This window comes from Apostichopus japonicus, chromosome 21 (genome assembly GCF_037975245.1).
Source record: "Apostichopus japonicus isolate 1M-3 chromosome 21, ASM3797524v1, whole genome shotgun sequence".
Classification (NCBI taxonomy): Eukaryota; Metazoa; Echinodermata; class Holothuroidea; order Aspidochirotida; family Stichopodidae; genus Apostichopus; species Apostichopus japonicus.
In genome coordinates, this window is record NC_092581.1 from 2,335,630 (window position 1) to 2,361,000 (window position 25,371).

Below are 25,371 nucleotides of genomic sequence, written 5' to 3' on the forward strand. Positions count from 1 at the left end.
AACAAGGACATACTTCTCATGAATTTCTGTGTTCTATTAAAAAGAAGTTATACCCCCTACACCCTAGATCCACACTTGTTCAAACATTTACTTATTGGATGCCAGCATATATGCAAAGTGAAATGATAAAAATTACCATAAATTCAACTTAAAAATGTTTGCGTTCGTTCATAAAGACCTGCATCCCCACAGTCCTCCATGACAACATGCACTTTAAAATACCTCTATACAGGAACGCACAAGACTTAGTTATACATGACCCCCCTGCCAAAACATTGGCTTGTGCACAACGGATGCCTATAGTGATCATAAGCGTAGGTGCCTAATTTGATTGGGAGGGGGTGGGGGCTGTAACGACTTGCCTGAAAAATATAACCAAAATTTTTCGCGCGTTCAACACGTTAATGTGCATATCATATAGCATTCATCAGTTATTACATCACATGCCAATAACATACTATCATTTGCCGTGTTAGTACCCTTCCATATTGGTTATAATTATTGGGGAAGTCGTTACAACAATAATGATAATAATAATATAAGTTTAACCATGGCAAAACACATTGCAAATTAATTTTCTCTCAGTAGGTGCCCGAAAAATTCTCAGCATATTGCCCGAATTTTCACCAGAAATTTTGGTTGGGGGGCCCCAGCCCCAGCCCCAGCCCCAGCCCCAGCCCCAGCCCTCCCCCCCGCGCCTCCTACGCCTATGATAGTGATAGGTCTATAATGTGCACGAAAAAAAAATCAAATGATGAAAGCTGTAAATAGTACATACAACAACAAAATAATTATTGGTAAATTCTGAAGCGGGCAATTTTGCCGTAGAATAGTTACCATTTATGCTGGCCTAGGCATCATGCAATGCACACTTCTGTACGGGGTATACAACTCTCTTTCATATCGTCTGGGTGACCGACCTCTTTGTATACTGTGTACCAAACTACATTGAATAGTCGCATTAATAGCAATCACAACACCTTTTCATTCCGTTTGTGTGTGTGTGAGCTTCTATTCGTTCTTGCAAACTTTGGCTTTACAAATACAGAGCTTGGCAGACGTTGAAATGTTAATTAATGTATAAAAGTGCAATGGACGTATAGGCTGCAAACCTTTTGAAAATTTACCGTCCTTGCTTTAATTGCAGTACACGTAGTCATTTTCTAGTACCAAAAGTTATTAGCGAGAAGCCTACCTAGGTATATACTGTAAATACATAAAAAAAAATTATTACTCAGTTCCTAGCAAGCAATGGCACAGTTTCTCCACGCTACATTAAGTCCACCCCAGTGCCTTCCTCTAATTAGCTGTCATGGATTCATGTTCACGTAATATGTAAGTTAGTCTTGATATCATGTATCGCGCAGCTCAGCTAGAGAAAGACTACCTGTTTCAATGTATGGCATGTGTGCTTGTGTGAATTGCTTAATGACTTTCATAACATACTATTTGTGGGAAATTTTCTACGACGGTACGCTGTCGGTCTGCTGTCGATATTCTGCTATAGGTTTATCCAAGCAACAATGTCTATCGGTCCGTTGGCGGACCTCCAGCGCGTAACCGCCGGCTTTTTACGACTTCGATACGCTGTTGGTCCGCTGTCGGCATCTGCTGGGTTTTTCCAAGTAGCAATGTATATCGGTCCGTTGGCGGACCTCCAGCGTTTTCACGACAGCGGACCGCTAGTGTGATGCGTACTGGGGCAGTGTCATTGTCAGCAGAGGAAATCGTTACACAGGTTTTTTTTCACACAGTGCAAGATTTAAAAGAGAAAGAAAGGGGGAACATGATAGAATCTGCCGTTTGGTGTCGAGATTTCGATGTTTTCGTTTCGAAACGTTCCTCCAAGGGCACATGACAAGAATTGTAGTAAATTAAATACATTTAAGTTTCACGAAGTTGACCGTGCAATATATTGAGTGCGTATAAAGCGCATCAGCTATTATGATGATGTCCTGAAGGTTATGTCCATAATGCAAATTGGGATGTTGCTAGGGCAAATATCTATGTAGCTGAGCAGACGACAATACGAAACACACATTTCTGTTGTAGAATTCACACTATATACTCGGGCCAAATAATTCTCTCTTATAACAGGACCAGAATTGATTGGCAGCAATAATAATATGGTGACCATATAGTTTGTGATCGCAACAACGTGCTTAAAGGATGTGAAGACTCGCGCAAAAACAAACGTCTAATGCCGGTAATCTGACCTAGTTTCGAATGAGGTGTTACAGAAGCGTTAGACACCACCATCGATCCCAGAAAACACACAGCTTGCTACCGTCGGTAATTAGACACTAGTGTACAGTCAGTACATACAGCTGCGGTCAATACCCACAGTACAGTGTAGAAACGATATAGCGATGGACATCTCAGGTCCAGATAATGATAACAAAGTGTCACGTTTCATTACTGTCTGCATTTTGTAGCGACACGAACAAAACGTCACTTGCAAGCAACAGAAAGTTAACTTTTTCAGATGGCCGCACGCGGTTTGGGGCGAGTCTTCAATGCCTTTAAGATGCATAACTAAACATTTCCAGGAAACAGTGTGATGGATCTTGCTTAACATTAAGAAAGCTGATTGTCTTTAGTGATAATTTTCTCATTTGAATCCATTATCGTTTTCAGAAAGTCACTTTATGAAATCGGTCCTCACAAGCGCGAAAGGATAATAGAGTGGCGCTATTGCATCATTATTTGTGCTACAAATAATTAACGGGGGTCTGTAAAATGGCGACTCCCATAATCTACCACAACAAGTTACTTCTCAGGCAGAATCACATCGTCTTTATCGTCTCTTCTGCGATATTTTGAGCCAATTAGCTACTCATTTCAAAAGTGAAAACTAAAGGTACTAAATTTCAGTAGTTAAAACAAAGCCGGAAAACCAATGTAACTCTCAAACAGATTAGCCTAACTGTTAAGGCCAAGTCTTAAATTATGCCAACTGTAGCCTAACGTTAAGCTTAAGTTAAACTAAGGTAGATTAAGTAACTTAGATTGTTAGAGCCCTGCATGCATGGGCGTCAACAGGTGGGGGAAGGGGGGGATATGTCCCCCCACTTTCAAAAGTGGAGGGGATATCATATCATTTGTCCCACCCACTTTTCAAAGCAGTTATTAAAAAAAGTCACATGCATATGCGCGATTTTCTATTTAAGGTCAAGAAATCTGGACTCCCTGGGCCCCTGCTATCTATCTCTTGCACTGTCATTTATCTCCCATTCTCCCAATATCCTAAATCTGCCCATTTAATTCGTTCGGGGGGGGGGGGGGGGGAGACCATTCAAAAGTGTATTGAATCTTGCACACATGTTGTTTGTATGGGTTCCAAGGGATTAGGTAATTAGCCATACAGGTTGATGGTGATGAGTTACTATGTTCATATCACTACCTCCAGTCCCTTGGACTGGACGGACGAATAGGGGTATAGGGGTTAAGTAATTAAGGCTACATGTATTCGCCGGATATGGTAGATCTTTATTGTTGAGTGCCGGCTAGGCGCTACACACGCTCTGCGCGCGGTGCCTTTTTCTGATTATTATTATTAAAGTACCTGGGCACATAACAACTGACGTCTCGCACCTACATGCATGTATTATATATACCACTCCACTCATCCCGGAGGTGACGACGCCACTTTTTCAATATTCCGTTTGAGATGGACGCTGTGTAATTCGTCTCCCTTGGTGTCAGAACGGCATCTTTCTACCAGTACTTCCTGTCGGAATTTAGTTTTGTGAGACAAAATTTCTCCTCACAGATCTGGTTCTGATGTAACTAAAAACGACTCAGGAAGGCCGTCTCCTGCGATCTAGGGGGTCTTATGTACCCAAAATTTTCTGGTACGCTACGCGCCAACAATGGTGGCGCTCCGCTTAGATAGTATAGTGTCCCCCTCACTTTCTGAAACCTGCTGACGCCCATGCCTGCATGATAAAAGTTTTGTAACGTTACTTGTACGGTACTACGCATTACTTCGAGGTAGACTTGTTCGGCTTATTAATACCTAATGTAGATAACCTACGTTAAGACTAAGCTAGTTCTAGCTTAGCCTGGCCGTGCAAGTTGTTTTTACTAGGCCCTGGTCCTATGGGCTGTACTACTACTCAGTGATGTGCACAGGATGCCGAAGGTGACAAAAATGGAGGGGGTGGTGCGGTTCTAACTTCTCAAAACATAATTCTTATGAATGCAGCAGTTGAATTTTGGTGTGAGGTTATATATTTTCCTATTGTATCAAATATAGAAATTCTTCCAACTAAATGCCACTGGAGTCACTGGACATAAAACTGTATTGTTACATAGCCTCACCTAGTCTAGCCTAAAGTAAACACGTTAATGAAAATTGAAGCATACGCTTTGATAATTAAGCACGGTTTCTAAAATTGGGTGATTACAATTAATTAAAGCCATTTCTTCGCCGACGCCTAGGAAGCCTGGGGCCTTCTCACTCATATCCCTACAAGTATACACATTAATAAAAATTGAAACATATGTTATTGTATTTAAGCAAGATTTTTCAAATTGGTTGATAAGGTTTCTATTCTTTCATCACAGTGTTACGTAGATACCTCTATGACTATTTTCAATATCCTGTGACTAATAGAGAGGTTTACTTAGAAGCTTCCTCCTCCCCCCACTCCCACCCCTCTACTCTTCTTCCTAGTCCTACTGACACAGGGGCGTATCCAGGGGGGCGCAACAGGCACGCGCCCCCCCTATTGGCCGTCACCATAAAAAAAAAAAGTTTAGCAAAAAAAAAAAAAAAAAAAATTGATGACGACCTTTATGTGAGATGTCGGTGATCGCTCAACCCCCCCTCCCCCTCCCGTATGCTTTATTTTTTGTTTGCCAAAAAAAGGTTCTGGCGAAGTTCGGCGGCATAATAGTTTTAGAAACATAGATGGTAATTGTGTTTGTATTATCACTATAAACACTAAGTGACATGCCAGCCATACTAAATTGTGCATTTTGTGTCCATATTTACTGGAAATGTTGCTTATTATTAAGGTCGAAAAATGGATCACATATGGCCATGGGCGGCGATCCTGGGTGGAGGGGGGATATATCCCCCCATGAAAATGGGTGGAGGGGATGTAATGCACCATATCCCCCCCCCCCCACCAAATGCCAGGGATAAGAATATTTTCATGCCTACATTTATGCATCTTCGTTAATGTACGGCTCTTTTTTAGCTTCATTTCTCGTCTACCATAAACGCAGTGCGATCTTTTCAAATAAAGCGTCTTTATAAAGCAAAAATAGTTGACTGTAGGCTTCATTGGCCCTATAACAACAAAATGTATTATTGCGCCCACGGTATTGATATAGTACATATATGCACCCTCATAGTATTCATATAGGCCCTATAGTAGGCCTACACACGTACATGTTCCCTCGAACAGCTGAGAATCTCATGTAACCAGGGTAATGCTTAATACACGTTTCACCTGGATGCCCTAGCAATCGGGACCTAGGAATGTAACTACTGTATGTGTAATTGTGTATTGCATGTGCATAGGCCTATAATAGCCTGCATGAGGCCATTTTCTTCATCGAATAATATAACAGAGCTCTCGAACATTCTAACGTTGCGCCTGAAACAAGATTGACATGGGCAATTTTCCCAAAATAACACCCGAAATTAAAAAAAAAAGAAGTATTTTGGATCCTGATTATGAGATATTTCGGACATGATATCCCTATTTTAAAGTTGGGTATATGTCGCTTGGAAACCTCGGGAAGTGCCGTTTCCGGCCATCTAGAGGGTTTGTTAATCCCAAAATTTTCTTGTACGCTTCGCGCCAACTCATGGTGGTGCTACGCTTAGATAGTCAAGAAGGTCATATCCCCCCCCCCACTCGGAAGTACGGATCGCCGCCCATGCATATGACACCATTTTGCATTTCAGCCCTTCTTTGAAAGCAAAAATTGTACACCCCTCCCCCTTAGACCCATCCCCCAGGACGCCGATCATTCATGCCTGGCGCCCCCCCTATTGGAAAATCCTGGATACGCCCCTGCTGACATGCCCCACTCTTTTAAATAAATTGACAGTATATATGTGCTCACAAATTTGCTACAAAGAAAGCATTAGTCATTTATTTACAACCTGCGAAAGATTCTCTCTCTAACTTTGTTTATTTATTCCCAGCAGATCAGTCAGTTTCTTCATGGAGCCACAAAAAGTAGCTTTCAGATCACCGGGGCGCCATGGTTACAGTGTTAAATTTTCTCCTTATGCACCAAATAGACTGGCGATTGCATCCTCACAGAATTATGGGATAGCAGGTACAGTATTTGAACTTACTGGAAGCTTTTGCACTGTTCTGGATTTTCCAACTCATTATAATTTTAAATATATATATTATATATTAAACATGTAAAGTGACCTTTATTTGCATGCCATATATATATATATATGGTCACAACATTGATTTTATTAGTCAACTGTTGATCTATATGTTTCTGTATGTTACAGGCGGTGGCTCTCTCTATATTGTGGACGTCAATTATTCCAGTGGTGCAACACTCGCAAAACAGTAAGTTGATCAATATATACTTAATATACTTTGAAGATTATACGCAATAGTTTGGTCGTTCCTGCCACTTAGTAAAAGATCATGTTTTCATTGCAAGTACTGTACGTAGACTACTGCTTGTGACTTGTTTCAACGACGCATCTCATCCATAACGTGTGACAAGCAAATTACATTTAAGATGACTGAAGTGATTGGATATAATTAGTCCAGCAATCATGGCTATTATGAGCTACTGTATATTCCCAAACCTTTATGAGTAAGAGAAAAACATTTTGTTCTGTTGAAAGTTACAGTTCACTGTGAACTGACAGTTTGTATCGGACCTCAAAGTAAACCATACGAAAGAGTGTTTGATAGGCTGAAGGAACTCATTTATTTATCTCATAGCTATGAATGGTCAAACGGTCTGTTTGATGTCACCTGGGCCGAAAATAACGAGAACGTAGTACTAACGGTCAGCGGCGATGGCACAGTGCAAGTTTGGAACCTTGTGAAGGATGGTTTCCCGGTGATGGTGTTGAAAGAACATACCAAGGAAGTATACGGGGTGGACTGGAGTCAAACCAGAGACCAACACCTTATACTAACTGCATCGTGGGACAAAACAGTTAAACTGGTAAATGACATCCCCACAAATCCATGTTGCACTTGAACTACGGTAACAGAGACATTTTGGTTGTTTGATGGTATTGAGAGGTATGAAAGGAAAATGCACAAACAAAACCAAATCATATGCCTAGTTGATAGAGGTGTTAAGGAGAAATACCATATGTCTAGAACAGCTAATGAAAAATCAAAACATTGGACAGACTTCAGATACCTTATTTCCAATAAAATGAGCATTTCAGCTGGCAAGCATATTGCAACTGCCCTGCTTGTTGTTGTCTATAATAACATAATAACATAAAATAAACAAATCTTTCTAATACCAGTTTCAAAGTCGTTGAGTTGAAAGACATCCAGCTAGAGCAAAAAAGAATAATAAAACATTAACAGCAACTTTGGGAGAAAATATCTACACCTCGTTACAGTACGGGACAAAATGAAGTACTAGTTGCAGTGTTTGCAATGTGTCTTTTATTCTTCTTTTTTTTATGAAAGCTACAATATTTTTGGTTGTCATGGTTTCTCAAAGTTAATATTTGCCTGGGGATACAAAAACTAAGACCATCTTGTCTTTTAAATTCTCTTAAATTTTTCTTTTAAATCTCTTTCTTTGTCTATTCATATTTGTGTTTTTACTTTTTTTTTCTTTCTTAAATTAATAGTGGGATCCACAAAGGACTAATTCCCTTGCAACATATGCTGATCATAATTCTATCGTGTATAGCGCGATCTGGTCTCCCCTTGTGCCCGGATGCTTTGCTTCTGCAGCAGGTCAGGAATATTTGTGTTTTTATTTTTCATTTTTGGTTTTTTGCTGATAATCGTAACCGTTTGCATTCATGATGGCGTATGTGCGTGTGTGGGCATTTGTTACGCCCAACTTGTAAACACGATATCTCAAGAAGGGAAGCTTGGGCAGATCTCATACTTGGTATGAAGTTGTGTAACACTAAGTACAAGACGCATATTGTTTTTTTTTGGAGGTCAAATGTCAGTTGGGGTCATCAGAGGTCAAATTATGAAAACCGTGTAAACATGATATCTCAATATTGGACGTTTGGGCAAATCTTATACTTGGTTTGAAAGTGTATAGCATTGAGTGAAAGAAGCCTATTGTTTTTGGTGAAGGTCAAATGTCATTTGGGGACAAACAGGGGGATGGGGGTAATGGTCATGTTGGGTATATGTGTTCATATTCAGGAAGTGGCAGCCCAGAAACAGCCACCGTGGCCTACTGCTCTTCAAAACCTAAGAAGCTTGTTTCAACTGTGGTGAAATATAAAACTAAAGATAAACAAACACTTCTACTTACATTTTGCTTTCTGTATCTCTTCCCCAAATATTATGCAAAGACAAAGAGGCCTAATGTTGTGGGCGGAGGTCAATGGTCGTTTGAGTTCACCAGGGATCAAATTGTGAAAACCATGCTTCACACAATATTTTTAAACAAGGACAGATGTCATATTTAGTATGATGATGTATCACATTTAGTACAAGAAGCCTGTTGTTGATGTCAATGGTCATTTCAGGACAATCTCTATCATTGGTGAATTGATTGTTTGTCACATCACACTGCTTTTTCTTCACTGTATTACTAAGATCAAAGTATGTCGTACACCCTCAATATACATTACGCCAGATTCTAAAAAGACAAACTGCACCTGTTACATCATCGAAACCACAGTGCATTTTTGCATTCCGGTTATGATCATTATATGTAATGATAGACTATTTAAGACCTATAGCTTGATTTATATTTTGCCTAGAAGTTTCAATTGCTGGGACAAGAAGTTTGATATTTATTACTTGCTGATTTTAGAACTGACACCCTTCTCATCTTTTAAAAGCTGAGTTTAGGAAGCATCTCATGTAATTTAGGGTGTGGGGGGAGAGGGAGGCACTTTTCAGATTTATGTGCAATATGTGTGTTTTTTGAGTCTTATTTATTGGTTTTATTAGAATTTACCATTGAAAGTGCAATTTTTCGTCTATAGGGCCCCATTCGAAATGGGCCGACGTTCTGTCAGCCCAATGGGTTTAGCTCCTGTTACTCTTTTTGGTTCCTTGCTAAAAGCAAAGGAACCTATGTATTCAGGTTGGCGTGTGCGCGTGGGTGTGTTCAAGTTTGATACCTTATGGGGTACTATACGAGTTTCAGCATTACTTACAGGGTACACATTCCTTACGGGGAACAAATTCAGTACCCCGTAAGGACACTGTACATTTTCAATGCAACTATCAGGCTGAAACATCTCTCTGACAACCCCTCTTTGTTAATGCCTGTTCACACACCTCCATACAATTGACCTTCACGCTTGACTGAACTTGAGCAGGTTCTTAATTACTGCCACCATTTTGCCTTGTGCAGTTCTAATCTGCCCCAAACTATTGCTTTCAATGCAGTGTAGAAATTGTGCTGTTGGAATAATGACAGAGGGAAAAGGATGTATTTACTCTGCATCCTTGCTTACCTGTCTCCCCACAACCTTAGCACCTATGCTCTACCATGCCTAGAGTGATCTGGTAAAATTTCAAGTTACAACGCAAAGTGTATAACTTCTTTAGCAACTTTATATAAAGTGCTTTCCAAAAGTCATTGTTTGATAGATCCATACAGCAGAGAAAAAATGTTTATCCTGAATCGGTAATTGGTGAGAACTGGCATTGGTGTGCAGTAAAGAGATAGAAGTAATATCATTACTGTAACAAGTTACATTTGATGTATATCCTAGACACTAGTGTGGTATTTTCAGCACTTTTTTGTCCTCGCCATATGTAGGCCTGCATCATGTCTGCACTTGGCTTAGGTTGGTAAACGAATGATACACATTCAACAATGATACAACTGGTCATGATTTATTTGTAACTAGTAACATAGCTTGCAAATATAATCAATTAAATTTCCAGAATGTAGGCTTTAACTAAGGCATTTATAAATACATCGGTTCTTCAATACAAATCGTAACTCGAAAACCCCGGGCACTGGTAATTGAGGAAAAGATTAGTGTAATTTGTACACTAATTGCATGGAACTGCCACGAAAAATATACAAGAAAGTATGGGATCATTTTGAAGCTGTGATGGTGAGTGTTCCTCTTATCTTAATTAAGTATGTAATAAGGCCTATTGAACACTTTGGCGAAGTAGGCACTTTGATTAATAGGGAGCTCCAATGATTTTCAGAGATTCATCATTTATCATTTTAAGTAATTCATATTTTCTTACCTCCAAATGGTTAATTTTGTGGGGCCAAGAATCTCTTCATCAAGTAATTACCCATTCTTTTTCATATGTCTGGCTACTTAACTTGAATATTTTGTTTGAAGAAGTACAGAGCACAATATTGCATAAAACAATAGTTTGCTTTATTAACTCAAGTATGTTTCATTAAGCAGGGAAAACCATTGATCACCAAGCCAATAACAGCAAACTATTATTGTTTATTTAGTATAATACTTCAGTAATTTGTTACAGTAGGCAAAGGACTTAACATTTAGGGGTCTTGCATTATTACAAAAACTGTATGCATCATTGGAATATAATTTTGTATGTACATCACTGAGAATATAGTTATGGATATTGCATTGAAAAATGTTTGTTTTTATTACACAGCCGTGGCAGAAATTTGTTACAAACTGAGAATTCCATTGGTCATCAATTATGAATGGCTGACTACCCACAATTGGCTATAGATATACTCTGGTAAGTCACCTTTAATTGTTATTGATGCATGCACAAATAATCAAGTAATATGGACATGAATTCACCTGAAAATGTTTTGCCAAGAGTGGTGGCATTTGAGTGGTGTATAGTAAAACCATTTGAAAGGCTTTTGCGGGAGGTTACAGGGACTTTGTGTGTTCAGATTTTAGGTGCATTTCTCAACCATTTAACACCTTGTAAAATGGGTTTTGAAACAATTGCTCATAAGTAACATTGTGCTATATTCAGCAAGCTATACAAACCATATCTATGGATTTTTTAAGCTTTCAACTTTTGGATGTCTAAGTTTATCAATACATTGACTAATTGAATAAAATTCATAATATGACTGTATTGCCTCCAGTTTGCAAGGTCACACAAAATCTGTGAAGGAAAAAGGCTGGATTTAATACTAGGTTGATTTAGTGTTGATATGAAGGCAAAAGATTTTGGGCAGTGTAAAGAAGTTTATAATACAGAAGGTAACATTACCAATGAGAACTACACTGAGGAGTTGACTTCAGCACTTAATTCATTAAAAATGCATTCATGACATTGAGCATAGCTTAAATGAACATACCTAAAAAGGCTAGAAGATTGAGTATTCTGAATTGCACAAAAATGCTCTATTATTGTGACATATCAAAGCAAAACATCAGCTTTAAATTAAAAAAGTGTCTTAGTACATTCTGCTGAATAACTGAGTGCTATTTGTCATAAACAACATTTGGGAATGGACCTTTACAATTTATTAATCTACTCACACAATTTCATATGCAACTTGTAGAATTTAATTACACTTTTTCAACATGTCCCAGAGTGGATATGTTGAAATTGATTGACAAAGTACAAATGTTTATGCAATAGAAAATGTGATCAAGATAGATGTTGGTGTTATAGGTTTCACATTTCACCAATATGCAGGATTTTAGAATGGGCTCACTAGCATGTAGTAAATCTGTACATTATTTTATAGCAACAAAATTGTATGACAAACTGAATTTAAAAATATTGGTATGGGAAGTAGAAAATGAGGTATCAGTTTAATTCCCAGCTCTGTCAAGCAATGCTTACAATTTTTTCATGTAGTTTTCCTACTGGGGCGTACATATTTTTCCAGGTGGGGGGGGGGGGGGACGGTATAGATGATGAGACTGACTGTTGTGTATGGCCTAGTTAGAAACCAAAATAAATGGGGGAGGTGAGAGCTACAGAAGTCAGGGAGAGGTAAAAGTCATAATATATCCACACATACAGAGAAGTTATATAATCACACCCTACTGTAGAAAAATTATAATTACAGTTGATTTAGTAACTAGAAATGGGATACCTTCATGGTAAATTACATGGAAAGGGTTAAAGAGATGTCTTTGTTGCTTAAGTGGGTCATTTGGGAAGCTGTTGGTAGTAAAATTTGGTGTCTCAGAGTGGGGCCAGGGGGGGGGGGGTAGTGGACAAAGGGTTCCCCCTTTCCCCTTTAAGAAATGTTTGGAATCTTTGTAGCAATTAGATGCAATATTTACTGGTTCTCTCTCAGTACAAGTCATTGCATATTTGAAGTTAATATCTGCAGGTAGGGAAACTTGGGGGAGTGGTCCAAGGGGGGGGGGGGGTAGGGTGTCCACCTCCCCTTTTGGAATGTTTTGGATTTTATAAGGCCCTTGATGTAAGATGTTGCAATGTTTATTGGTCATTTCCCAGTGCTAATTGAATCATTTGAATTTAGTATTTGCAGAGATGTGGACCTTGGGGGGGGGGGGGGATGCAGTATTTTGGATTAAATCAGTTGGAAAGTATACAGGGTCTATGTGAACTGCAAAGCAGTATGAATAGTGTTATCCTTATAGGAGGGAAGAATTACAACTGTATGAGTTTTTAACTTTTTTCCTGTAGTTAATAATTTACAAATCATTTGTAAAGCTATCAGTAATCTTCTTCAAAATGGAAAAATAGCTTTCAGAACTATGGGTGCAGGATTTGGTAAAGGTAGTATCAACAACAAAATTGATTCATTGATCCAATTCCTTCTTAATTGATAAAGTTTCTTCAAGGATTGGAGTAGTGTTTAATCATTGTTATTATTCAGTTGTTTCAAAATACTACATGAGACAGTACATAACATACCTGTACAAACAGGGGATTCTTGGGGTTCAGACAACCTGCCCCCCCCAAAAAAAAAAATTGTAATAAATAAATAACAAATAATTAAATAAATAAATAAAATGATAATAATAAATAAAAATAGCAATTAAAACAATGAAAAGCAAATAAATGAAAATTAACTGAATAAGTATATAAGAAACTTTCCACGTTTTACATTTTGTTCTTTCAAATTGCTTTAAATGTACTTCAGTATGGTTAAAATATTCCATTCTGTGTTTTGCAATAAAGTGCCTCCCAGCTTAACTTAGTTCTACTTTGAGGTTAGCCATAATTAGTACCCCGATAATTTAGGGAATGCTTTGAGCTATATTTTATATTTGCAAGTACTGTATGCAAGGGTTTCATTAAAAGCTGCTAACTGGTTATTTTTTGCCTTTTATGCAAAAACAAGACATAGCAAACCTATGTGATATTCTAATCATTAAATGTAAGTTGTTGGGATAACTTGTGGATTTTAGCATTTGAATGTTTGTAACATATATTTTTTGAGTGCTTGAAAATATAAACACTTGAACAATAGGGAAAGCAAGAAATAAATTTGGTAGAGGCCTATAGCATACTGAAGTATATCTTCTGCCACTTTGCTAATGTGTACGTTTACTAAATTCAGTTCCTCACCAAATTATCAGTTGTATAGGATCCTTGACTTCATTTACATGTCTCTGATATGTCTAATGACAGTTGGATACAGTATAATGCCTGAAATTGTTAATTTTGTTTCATTGTTTGATATTAGTTCACACTACAATGGACCACTTTAAACTATATGGTGTAAATCTGCTGTCTAAGACTGAATCAAACAGGAAGTAACTTGAATGGTCCGCCGTTATTGCTTTGTTTACTATGGATTAAGACTTAATTGAGATGAAGGTTAATTATAACTTGTCAATGCTTAGCAGTCCTTTTACTGTTAATCCTCCCAATAAATGTCATGTTAATTCTTGAAATCAAATGAAGTTTTACCAGATATTTTATCATTACAAGAAAATTAAGAATAATAGGCATTTAAGTACATTTGCTTTTCCAATTTCTGTTAGGACTTGTACATTGCACTGGTCATCAACTTTTCATTTTCTTACACTGCATAAATATCATGTGAAGGAGCAAAGTCCATCACTGATATATGTTAAAGCAGCTTTTTGAGGTTGATTGTCAAATTACCAAGAATTTTCCAGGCACAATACTTCTGTAATGGTAAAGTGTCCCTCAATCTGCCCTCCTAGAGAGAGTCCCTGCCACATCTGGGTAGGACAAATTATAGGCCTACCCAGAACACCACTTTCCCCCAGTACCATTATCCAAATGCATTTTCCTCGATAGTGCAATTCAATCAAATTGAAATTAGGAGGCAATACAAAGCAATATCTCCATACATCTTATGTACTAAGGACTCTGGCCAGTGTGGCAATATCTTCTTACATTCTACCTATTTAGGCACTGATTTGATTTGATTTATTTTGTGTATGCATGCAAGTACAAATACATAGTTAAGTATAATTAAGCATATATACACAGGGTACTAGAAAGACAAATAATAAATGTTTAACAACGCTAGCAACCTTAACAAAAATTAGGAAATGAGAAATAACAAAAAAACAACACTTGTGATAATGGTCCTATTGCTGTACCTGCTATGTATGTGTTGAGACACTGGCCGGTGTGACAGCACCTCCGTACAGGTTATGTTTAGAGACAAAGCTCAGTGTGACAACATACCCAAGGATGGATACATGTTAGATACAATGGCCATTGTGACAGTATTGTAGAGACGCGCATTGAGTTACAGGTCAGTGTTAAAATACCTCCATACATGTTGTATTCAAACACTGGTCAGTGTGACAGTATCAATATGCATGTTAGTGTATAGAGACAATTAAACCATTGTGACAATTTATCTCTGATACATGTGAGTGTATTGAGATAATAGAATGTCATTATAATTTTAATGTGTTGAGACACCTGCCAGTGTTGAGAATTGGCAAATGTGACAATATCTCCATCCATGTATTGAGACAATGACCATTATGATGATATCTCCTCACATGTTATTCTTAAAGACAAAGGCCAGAATGACAATACTGAAGTTAAATGTATTGACACGGGCCAGTGTGACAATATTTTTGTTCATGTTTTGAACACAGTTCATTGTCCCGGTATCTTCACACATGTTATGTAGACTGACAGTAAAGAGAGACAAAAGCCAGTGTGATCATTAAATTTGTACAATATCCTCATGCAAGTCATGTATTGAGAACATGGCCAAATTGTGATCATGAATAGTAATTCATTGAGACACATGCCGGTGTGACAATATCACTTTACATTTTATGTATTGAGACACTAGTGTGAGAGTATCTCCAAACATGTTTTGTATTGATCACCCCAACTGTTGATTAACCTTCACTGCTCTCATGTTAAGGCTCTAATGAGCTCCCCTTTAGTAATAATAATAATAAATGAGACTTATATAGCGCCAAATCAGTAAACAACAGTTACTGCTCAAAGCGCTTTACAAAGAAAGTAAATTAATTTACAAAAGAACAAGTGAAAAAATGGGTCTTTCCCCAAGTCTGGATCCTCAACCCTGACTACATTCTAAAGTACCATAAAAAGACAACACTGCAGTATTCTGTTTTTGTCTGTTGTCACAGAATTAACATAAAGGAATTATGGTCTCATTACCTCATTTTTCCTGTATACTGTCCTTCAGTGACCCTTTATTTTTGTACTCTCCTGAATTGCAAGAGCACCATGTTAAACATTTATAAAAGTTGTCCATGTATTATCCTCCTCCCCCCTCCCCTGCATGTATTATGTTTGTTTTGTCACAGAGCATACCCCCCCCCCTCCCCTGCATGTATTATGTTTTTTTTTTCACAGAACATGTGGCCTCATTGTGACCTAAATTTAGCTTTAAAGGAGGATAGGTAGTTGAGAGATACATTTGGACTTTCTGTACAGTATACCTCCAAATCAGCTATAAATATGCAACATAGATTAAACATATATTTTTTAAGGTATTCCTCCCTCCCTCCCCTTATATTGAACTAGAAGATATAAATTGCACCATACTAAATGGTAAACCTTGCATAATGTAATTGTGCTATTGATCTTTAAAATGATTACATAACAACTGGAAATAGCCCTCTCTATTGTACAGTTCATTTACATTTTGAGTTACAAGCCCTATGGAATCCCTGGGGTACCTTGCACTAGTTATTTGTTATTAAAAATTAATTAACACAAATAAGCAACACCATATGACTTTGAGCTGTAATGAAAGAACCCAGAAACTAGAGTCTTGTTACATGTTAATCTATTTAGTGCAACATGCAAAGTTTGAGGACATAATTTAATGAGTTTTGGTTGATCGATCATGATAGTTCGAAGTACTTAGGTTTTGAGCCTTACAGTAAGTGCTAACAATACATGCAATGGATTGGATCGCACAGATTGCAAGAATTTGATATGAAAACTTGATGTGATTTGGGTCAAAGTCAAAGTTCCAAAAATGTAAAATTGACAATGTTTGTTGTAATATTATTGGACGTGAAACAGGACAAGTCAAGCTAATAAGCAACATTGTTATGGGATAAAAAAGGAGTACCAAATATTGAAAACCAACACAAAATGCTCCTTTAAAGACTTTGGAGTCTCTTTTCGCTCAGGCACAATACCTTCTGTAATGGTAAAGTGTCCCTCAATATGCCCTCCTAGAGAGAGTCCCTGCCACATCTGGGTAGGATTAATTATAGGCCTACCCAGAACACCACTTTCCCCCAGTACCATTATCCAAATGCATTTTCCTCGATAGTGCAATTCAATCAAATTGAAATTAGGAGGGAATACAAAGCAATATCTCCATACATCTTATGTACTAAGGACTCGGGCCAGTGTGGCAATATCTCCTTAAAGTGTTTGCACGGGTATAAACGGGATAACTAAAAAATAATAATTGCAAGTGGTTTTTAACTAAACGTGTATTCCAAATGTGATCATATTGTGGGAATCACGCAATTGTGTGGCTAACTGTGCAAACCCTGGGCTTGCATAATAGATAGTAGTATTTAAAACTGTTTAAGAGCTAAATTGGATATTTATATGGGAGAGCAAACATAAGTAGCGGCTGCATTGCGATGTTAGTAGTGATGTTAATTTATTAACAAGTTAATGACAGAAACAAAAGCAAATAGAAATTGTTGAGGAAGGTTTCATACCTTATCTTACACCTATTTGGACATGAAAACATTGTCAGAGGAGAATATAATTCATTTAGTATAGCACCCAATATGTAGTTTCTTGTAAATCGCGATACACAAGGGTAATTTTTTCCCCGGGTACCCGGATACCCAGATACCCGATGGGTAATAGCTCTCGGGTACTCGTTTCCTGATTTTTGGACCCTTGTAAACACTAATGTTAACAATCATGGGCGGCGATCATGGGGGGGACGGGGGGGACATGTCCCCACAATATTTTAGGTGGGGGATATAGTATCTAATATCCCCCCCCCAATATTTGATGGCATAGTTTTTTTTAAGCATATGTTTTGTATTTTTTTATGATATCGAAGTAATTTCAAAATAGGAAATGCTTAGATGCAACTTACAAGGCCTTGGAAGTGCCATTTCCAGCGATCTGGGGGGCATTTTCGGCCAAAATTTTCTTTTGCGCTTCGCGCCAACTTATGGTGGCGCTACAATTAGAAAGTTTGGGAACAAGCTTTGCCCCTCCCTTGGCAAATTCGTCGCAAGGCGCCTGTCTAACCGTGTCACAATTTGTTACTGTATATGACCGCAAGTAGTTTTTACTTTTTTCTCTCGAAATGAATAGCTAGACGGACTGCATCCGTAATGAAATTTGGTTTGCATCTTGTGTATGAGTTAGGCCAAGAGCCTGTCCCATATGATTTCACCCCATTTAGCCCAGAAGGTTTGACCCCTTAAAGTTACTTAGACCATCTAGGTCATTCACAAAAAAATTGTCAGCTCAACCCCAGTGGACCCCAGACCCCCTGAAAAATACCCCCCGGACGGGTTAATTTCACCCCATCTAGCCCATGGACCAAACTTTGTCAGAAGGAAGTAGTATGGCTGTACATTACAAAAAGGGCAAAACTGACAAAATTCCTGGTCGGGAAGGGGTTGTCAGACCCCCCACTAAGTCACCCCCAGTCGGGTTGATTTCACCCCATCTAGCCCATGGACCAAACTTTGGCAAAAGGAAGTAGCATGGTAGTATGTTACAAAAATGGAAAAACTGACAAACTTGTTGGTCGGGAAGGTGATGTCAGACCCCCACAAAGTTTACCCTGACCCACCCCCTAAAAGGCGGGTTGATTTCACCCCATCTAGCCCATGGACCAAACCTTGTCAGAAGGAAGTAGTATGGCTGTACATTACAAAAAAGGCAAAACTGACAAAATTCCTGGTCGGGAAGGGGTTGTCAGACCCCCCACTAGGTCACCCCCAGTCGGGTTGATTTCACCCCATCTAGCCCATGGACCAAACTTTGGCAAAACCAAACTTTGTCAAAAGGTAGTAGTATGGATGTACATTACAAAAAGTAAAACTGACAAAATTCCCAGTCGGGGAGGTGTTGTCAGACCCCAACAAATGTCACCCTCACTCACTCCAAAAGGCGGGTTGATTTCACCCCATCCTAGCCCACAGACTTAACTTTGTCGAAAGGAATTAGTATGTCTGTACATTAAAATAAAGGAAAATCTGACAAAATTGCTGGTCGGGAAGGGGTTTTCAGACCCCCCAAAAGGTGCCCCCACCCAGCCAATTCAATTCACGCAATCTAATCATAGACCAGAATTTTGTTTAAAGAAAGTATTCAAGACATTGTATTATAAAACATGGAAAAACTTACCAAATGGTCTGAAAGCAAAGATGTACCCATTCTGGTCACATGGGCCACTTTTGTATTTGTGTAACATAATATATACCGTAAAAGCAAGAAATGGATACATGTAGAACCAGGAACAAATGTTAAATATGAAAAGTTTTTACACTTGTAAAGCAGATTCCTTTGCATGAAAAATGTAGAAAATAACAACATGCTTTCAACAGGACCAGCCCCAGTTCATGTTGGTAGAATAAGTTTGCTTGTTCAACATGGTTGTTTGGACTGGCAATTACCACACTTGTGTCATCAATATGACAAACAGTCATGGAAAACTATAATAACAAGATAATTTAATTTAGGAAATACCATCCACAAAAGAGGAAATAGTTACAGCTAGAACCCCACCAAACATTGCATTTGAACAAACATGGCGAATGTGGCCTCACTCAGTTTTAAGGCCCTTCTGTTATTGGGCACAATGCGATTTAAAGGTTTTAAAATACAAATGGTTATTCTTAAAAGTCTATATTGTCTTTTTGATTAGTTCCTATGATACAGTACGTCTCTGTCATTGTTCACCATCAGGTCACTTGCATAATTCTGTTGTGTCCATCTTTTCAATCCACCTCTTCTGCAAATATTCTAAGTAAAGTGTGATTTGAAAACAAATTGCTAAGGTAAAGCTTACCAGTTACAGGATTTTCGACAGATAAACCGCAGTTATGAGGCCCCGATCAAGATTGATTTGCCAAATTTGGGTTCAAAATGTGAAAATTATTAGATATAAAAATAAAGGGAAATCCAGATATCTGATTTTTCAGACAAGTAGTGTCTGCACGATTTGAATAATGCACTTATTTTCCAGCATTCTTGTCTGGAACACAACTTTTTTGGGGTGGTCTGAAAGGGGAAGGGTACACCCGCCACAACACCCCCTAAATCAGACACTAAATACAGATCAAATAGTTGAAATATGCTCTTGGTTTTTTTTTTTTTTGGGGGGGGGGGGGGATACTGCCTTTTCACCTATGATGTAAATCAAATTAAACTTCCAGATTTTGTAAATATTCCTTGATTTCAACCAAATAATCTTTATACTGGCATATGTTACCAATTGTAGGTTTAAAAAGAAACAATATGAGTACTTAATTATTGGTTGCAATAGTACAATGTGAGCTACTATAGAAATCTAACCCATAGGATATATATTTAAGGAAATGCCAAAAATGAAATGAAAACAATTGCACAAGGGAAGTATGCATTCGTAACACAAAAACAGCTGAAGCAGGGGAGGGGGGCAGCTTCAATAATATAATTGAGTGGTCAAGCCTCCCCCCCCCAATAAACTTCTTTGATTAACCAATTATATACCTGGCATATCTATAACTATTTGAAAAGGCTTCAGAAATTAGAAGAATGTTCCTATTAACGATATCTAATATGCCAAAGGGTCCCCAATATAAGTTAATGACAGAAACAAAAGCAAATAGAAATTGTTGAGGAAGGTTTCATACCTTATCTTACACCTATTTGGACATGAAAACATTGTCAGAGGAGAATATAATTCATTTAGTATAGCACCCAATATGTAGTTTCTTGTAAATCGCGATACACAAGGGTAATTTTTTCCCCGGGTACCCGGATACCCAGATACCCGATGGGTAATAGCTCTCGGGTACTCGTTTCCTGATTTTTGGACCCTTGTAAACACTAATGTTAACAATCATGGGCGGCGATCATGGGGGGGACGGGGGGGACATGTCCCCACAATATTTTAGGTGGGGGATATAGTATCTAATATCCCCCCCCCAATATTTGATGGCATAGTTTTTTTTAAGCATATGTTTTGTATTTTTTTATGATATCGAAGTAATTTCAAAATAGGAAATGCTTAGATGCAACTTACAAGGCCTTGGAAGTGCCATTTCCAGCGATCTGGGGGGCATTTTCGGCCAAAATTTTCTTTTGCGCTTCGCGCCAACTTATGGTGGCGCTACAATTAGAAAGTTTGGGAACAAGCTTTGCCCCTCCCTTGGCAAATTCGTCGCAAGGCGCCTGTCTAACCGTGTCACAATTTGTTACTGTATATGACCGCAAGTAGTTTTTACTTTTTTCTCTCGAAATGAATAGCTAGACGGACTGCATCCGTAATGAAATTTGGTTTGCATCTTGTGTATGAGTTAGGCCAAGAGCCTGTCCCATATGATTTCACCCCATTTAGCCCAGAAGGTTTGACCCCTTAAAGTTACTTAGACCATCTAGGTCATTCACAAAAAAATTGTCAGCTCAACCCCAGTGGACCCCAGACCCCCTGAAAAATACCCCCCGGACGGGTTAATTTCACCCCATCTAGCCCATGGACCAAACTTTGTCAGAAGGAAGTAGTATGGCTGTACATTACAAAAAGGGCAAAACTGACAAAATTCCTGGTCGGGAAGGGGTTGTCAGACCCCCCACTAAGTCACCCCCAGTCGGGTTGATTTCACCCCATCTAGCCCATGGACCAAACTTTGGCAAAAGGAAGTAGCATGGTAGTATGTTACAAAAATGGAAAAACTGACAAACTTGTTGGTCGGGAAGGTGATGTCAGACCCCCACAAAGTTTACCCTGACCCACCCCCTAAAAGGCGGGTTGATTTCACCCCATCTAGCCCATGGACCAAACCTTGTCAGAAGGAAGTAGTATGGCTGTACATTACAAAAAAGGCAAAACTGACAAAATTCCTGGTCGGGAAGGGGTTGTCAGACCCCCCACTAGGTCACCCCCAGTCGGGTTGATTTCACCCCATCTAGCCCATGGACCAAACTTTGGCAAAACCAAACTTTGTCAAAAGGTAGTAGTATGGATGTACATTACAAAAAGTAAAACTGACAAAATTCCCAGTCGGGGAGGTGTTGTCAGACCCCAACAAATGTCACCCTCACTCACTCCAAAAGGCGGGTTGATTTCACCCCATCCTAGCCCACAGACTTAACTTTGTCGAAAGGAATTAGTATGTCTGTACATTAAAATAAAGGAAAATCTGACAAAATTGCTGGTCGGGAAGGGGTTTTCAGACCCCCCAAAAGGTGCCCCCACCCAGCCAATTCAATTCACGCAATCTAATCATAGACCAGAATTTTGTTTAAAGAAAGTATTCAAGACATTGTATTATAAAACATGGAAAAACTTACCAAATGGTCTGAAAGCAAAGATGTACCCATTCTGGTCACATGGGCCACTTTTGTATTTGTGTAACATAATATATACCGTAAAAGCAAGAAATGGATACATGTAGAACCAGGAACAAATGTTAAATATGAAAAGTTTTTACACTTGTAAAGCAGATTCCTTTGCATGAAAAATGTAGAAAATAACAACATGCTTTCAACAGGACCAGCCCCAGTTCATGTTGGTAGAATAAGTTTGCTTGTTCAACATGGTTGTTTGGACTGGCAATTACCACACTTGTGTCATCAATATGACAAACAGTCATGGAAAACTATAATAACAAGATAATTTAATTTAGGAAATACCATCCACAAAAGAGGAAATAGTTACAGCTAGAACCCCACCAAACATTGCATTTGAACAAACATGGCGAATGTGGCCTCACTCAGTTTTAAGGCCCTTCTGTTATTGGGCACAATGCGATTTAAAGGTTTTAAAATACAAATGGTTATTCTTAAAAGTCTATATTGTCTTTTTGATTAGTTCCTATGATACAGTACGTCTCTGTCATTGTTCACCATCAGGTCACTTGCATAATTCTGTTGTGTCCATCTTTTCAATCCACCTCTTCTGCAAATATTCTAAGTAAAGTGTGATTTGAAAACAAATTGCTAAGGTAAAGCTTACCAGTTACAGGATTTTCGACAGATAAACCGCAGTTATGAGGCCCCGATCAAGATTGATTTGCCAAATTTGGGTTCAAAATGTGAAAATTATTAGATATAAAAATAAAGGGAAATCCAGATATCTGATTTTTCAGACAAGTAGTGTCTGCACGATTTGAATAATGCACTTATTTTCCAGCATTCTTGTCTGGAACACAACTTTTTTGGGGTGGTCTGAAAGGGGAAGGGTACACCCGCCACAACACCCCCTAAATCAGACACTAAATACAGATCAAATAGTTGAAATATGCTCTTGGTTTTTTTTTTTTTTGGGGGGGGGGGGATACTGCCTTTTCACCTATGATGTAAATCAAATTAAACTTCCAGATTTTGTAAATATTCCTTGATTTCAACCAAATAATCTTTATACTGGCATATGTTACCAATTGTAGGTTTAAAAAGAAACAATATGAGTACTTAATTATTGGTTGCAATAGTACAATGTGAGCTACTATAGAAATCTAACCCATAGGATATATATTTAAGGAAATGCCAAAAATGAAATGAAAACAATTGCACAAGGGAAGTATGCATTCGTAACACAAAAACAGCTGAAGCAGGGGAGGGGGGCAGCTTCAATAATATAATTGAGTGGTCAAGCCTCCCCCCCCAATAAACTTCTTTGATTAACCAATTATATACCTGGCATATCTATAACTATTTGAAAAGGCTTCAGAAATTAGAAGAATGTTCCTATTAACGATATCTAATATGCCAAAGGGTCCCCAATATTTTTTTGTTCCACCTCTGCTGTAAAACCATATATTATGGGACCAAGCAGATAACTGGGTTGCAGGCCATTAACTATAGCAGGTCTTATTTTTTACATGAATAAAACATGGGAATAGAGCAATTTGGTGAAAGTGGAGGACCAACTATGGTCACATAACAGGATGTGGGCAAGGTTGTACAGTAATACAGACATAAGACAAAGAGGGTCAATGTATTGTCTTATGAATTAAAACATTTCCAGCAAAAGGCAGGAGAAACTCCTCCCACAAGATTCTCATCTATATCAGTATGTTTATTAGGCCAGGGATGCCTACCCATAATTTTTACTTAGACCTGTGCTCTAGTAAAAAAAAATCAAAATGTTTTAAACTTAACAAAAACAAGAGCATCATTGTGTTTCAGTCACTTCCTTGCCTAGCAACTTTGGACCGCTTGTCACCAAAAAAGATGAAGCAATTAAGAAAGGCAAGCCATAATGGACATTGAAGGCTCTTTTGAATTACATAGAATATCTCCTCTCATAAATATAATCATTAATTATTTATTTTTGTAATAATTATGTTTATATGTTTATCATCTCAGTTCATGGGTAAAAGACACTGGGTAGGGGCTCTTTGTAGGGGTCTGACAACCCCTTCCCGACCAGCAATTTTGTCAGATATCCATTTTTTTTAACGTACAGACATACTACCTTCTTTTGACAAAATTTGGTCTATGGGCTAGAAGGGGTGAAATCAACCCGCCTTTTGGGGTTGGGTGAGGGTGACCTTTGTGGGGGTCTGACAACCCCTTCCCGACCAGGAATTTTGCCAGTTTTACACTTTTTGTAATGTACATCCACACTACTTCCATTTGACAAAGTTTGGTCCATGGGCTAGATGGGATGAAATCAACCCTACTGGGGGTGACTTAGTGGGGGGTCTGACAACCCCTTCCCGACCAGGAATTTTGTCAGTTTTGCACTTTTTGTAATGTACATCCATACAACTACCTTTTGACAAAGTTTGGTATTGCAAAAGTTTGGTCCATGGGCTAGATGGGGTGAAATCAACCCGACTGGGAGTGACCTAGTTGGGGGTCTGACAACCCCTTCCCGACCAGGAATTTTGTCAGTTTTGCCTTTTTTGTAATGTACAGCCATACTACTTCCTTCTGACAAAGTTTGGTCCATGGGCTAGATGGGGTGAAATCAACCCGACTGGGGGTGACTTAGTGGGGGGTCTGACAACCCCTTCCCGACCAGGAATTTTGTCAGTTTTGCCTTTTTTGTAATGTAAAACCAAACTACTTCCTTCTGACAAAGTTTGGTCCATGGGCTAGATGGGGTGAAATTAACCCGCCCGGGGTTTTTTTTTCAGGGGGTCTGGGGTCCGAACCCGACCACTGGGGTTGAGCTGACAATTTTTTTGTGAATGACCTAGATGGTCTAAGTAACTTTAAGGGGTCAAACCTTCTGGGCTAAATGGGGTGAAATCAGATGGGACAGGCTCCCAGACTAAAACAATCCAAGCATGTTTCTCTGTGTATACAAGCTGGGTGTCTACCTCATTGAAAGATGGATTCCAGCTATGTGGGCATGTACTGTACTGTGCTTCTCTGTGCTGTGAAGGGGGGAGGGGGAAGGGAGGGGGAAACAGAATGTTTGATTGTCACAAGGCAAAACCTTTCACTAAAAGGGTGGTATATCCATGGGCATCTGCAGAAAGCTTGCATGGCAGGGGCAAACACATTTCCAAGGTTAAATAAAAAATGTTTTGACTTATGCTAGCGACATAATGTCATTATCACATTGAGTGTCGAAGGTGCAAAGCCCTTGCGTGGGGACTGGGGGTCCTCCCTGAGAATTTTTTTTTAATTACATTGCTTCTGTAGCAATTTCCAATGC

At 38.6% G+C, this 25,371-nt stretch overlaps 1 protein-coding gene across 4 annotated transcripts in view; it reads left to right on the plus strand.

The window, feature by feature from the left end:
• The first annotated feature begins 2,700 nt into the window (after positions 1 to 2,700).
• Positions 2,701 to 25,371, plus strand: part of LOC139962684 (peroxisomal targeting signal 2 receptor-like) — a 126,564-nt gene continuing 103,893 nt past the window's right edge. The window contains exons 1-5 of one of the 4 annotated variants that reach the window (XM_071962864.1): positions 2,701 to 2,860; positions 6,167 to 6,303; positions 6,494 to 6,554; positions 6,942 to 7,170; positions 7,823 to 7,931. In XM_071962864.1, the coding sequence (XP_071818965.1) occupies positions 6,186 to 6,303; positions 6,494 to 6,554; positions 6,942 to 7,170; positions 7,823 to 7,931 (517 nt within the window). In that variant the 5' untranslated portion in view covers positions 2,701 to 2,860; positions 6,167 to 6,185. The remainder of the gene's footprint in view (positions 2,861 to 6,166; positions 6,304 to 6,493; positions 6,555 to 6,941; positions 7,171 to 7,822; positions 7,932 to 25,371) is intronic. The other 3 variants (XM_071962865.1, XM_071962866.1, XM_071962867.1) reach the window with 3 other exon arrangements.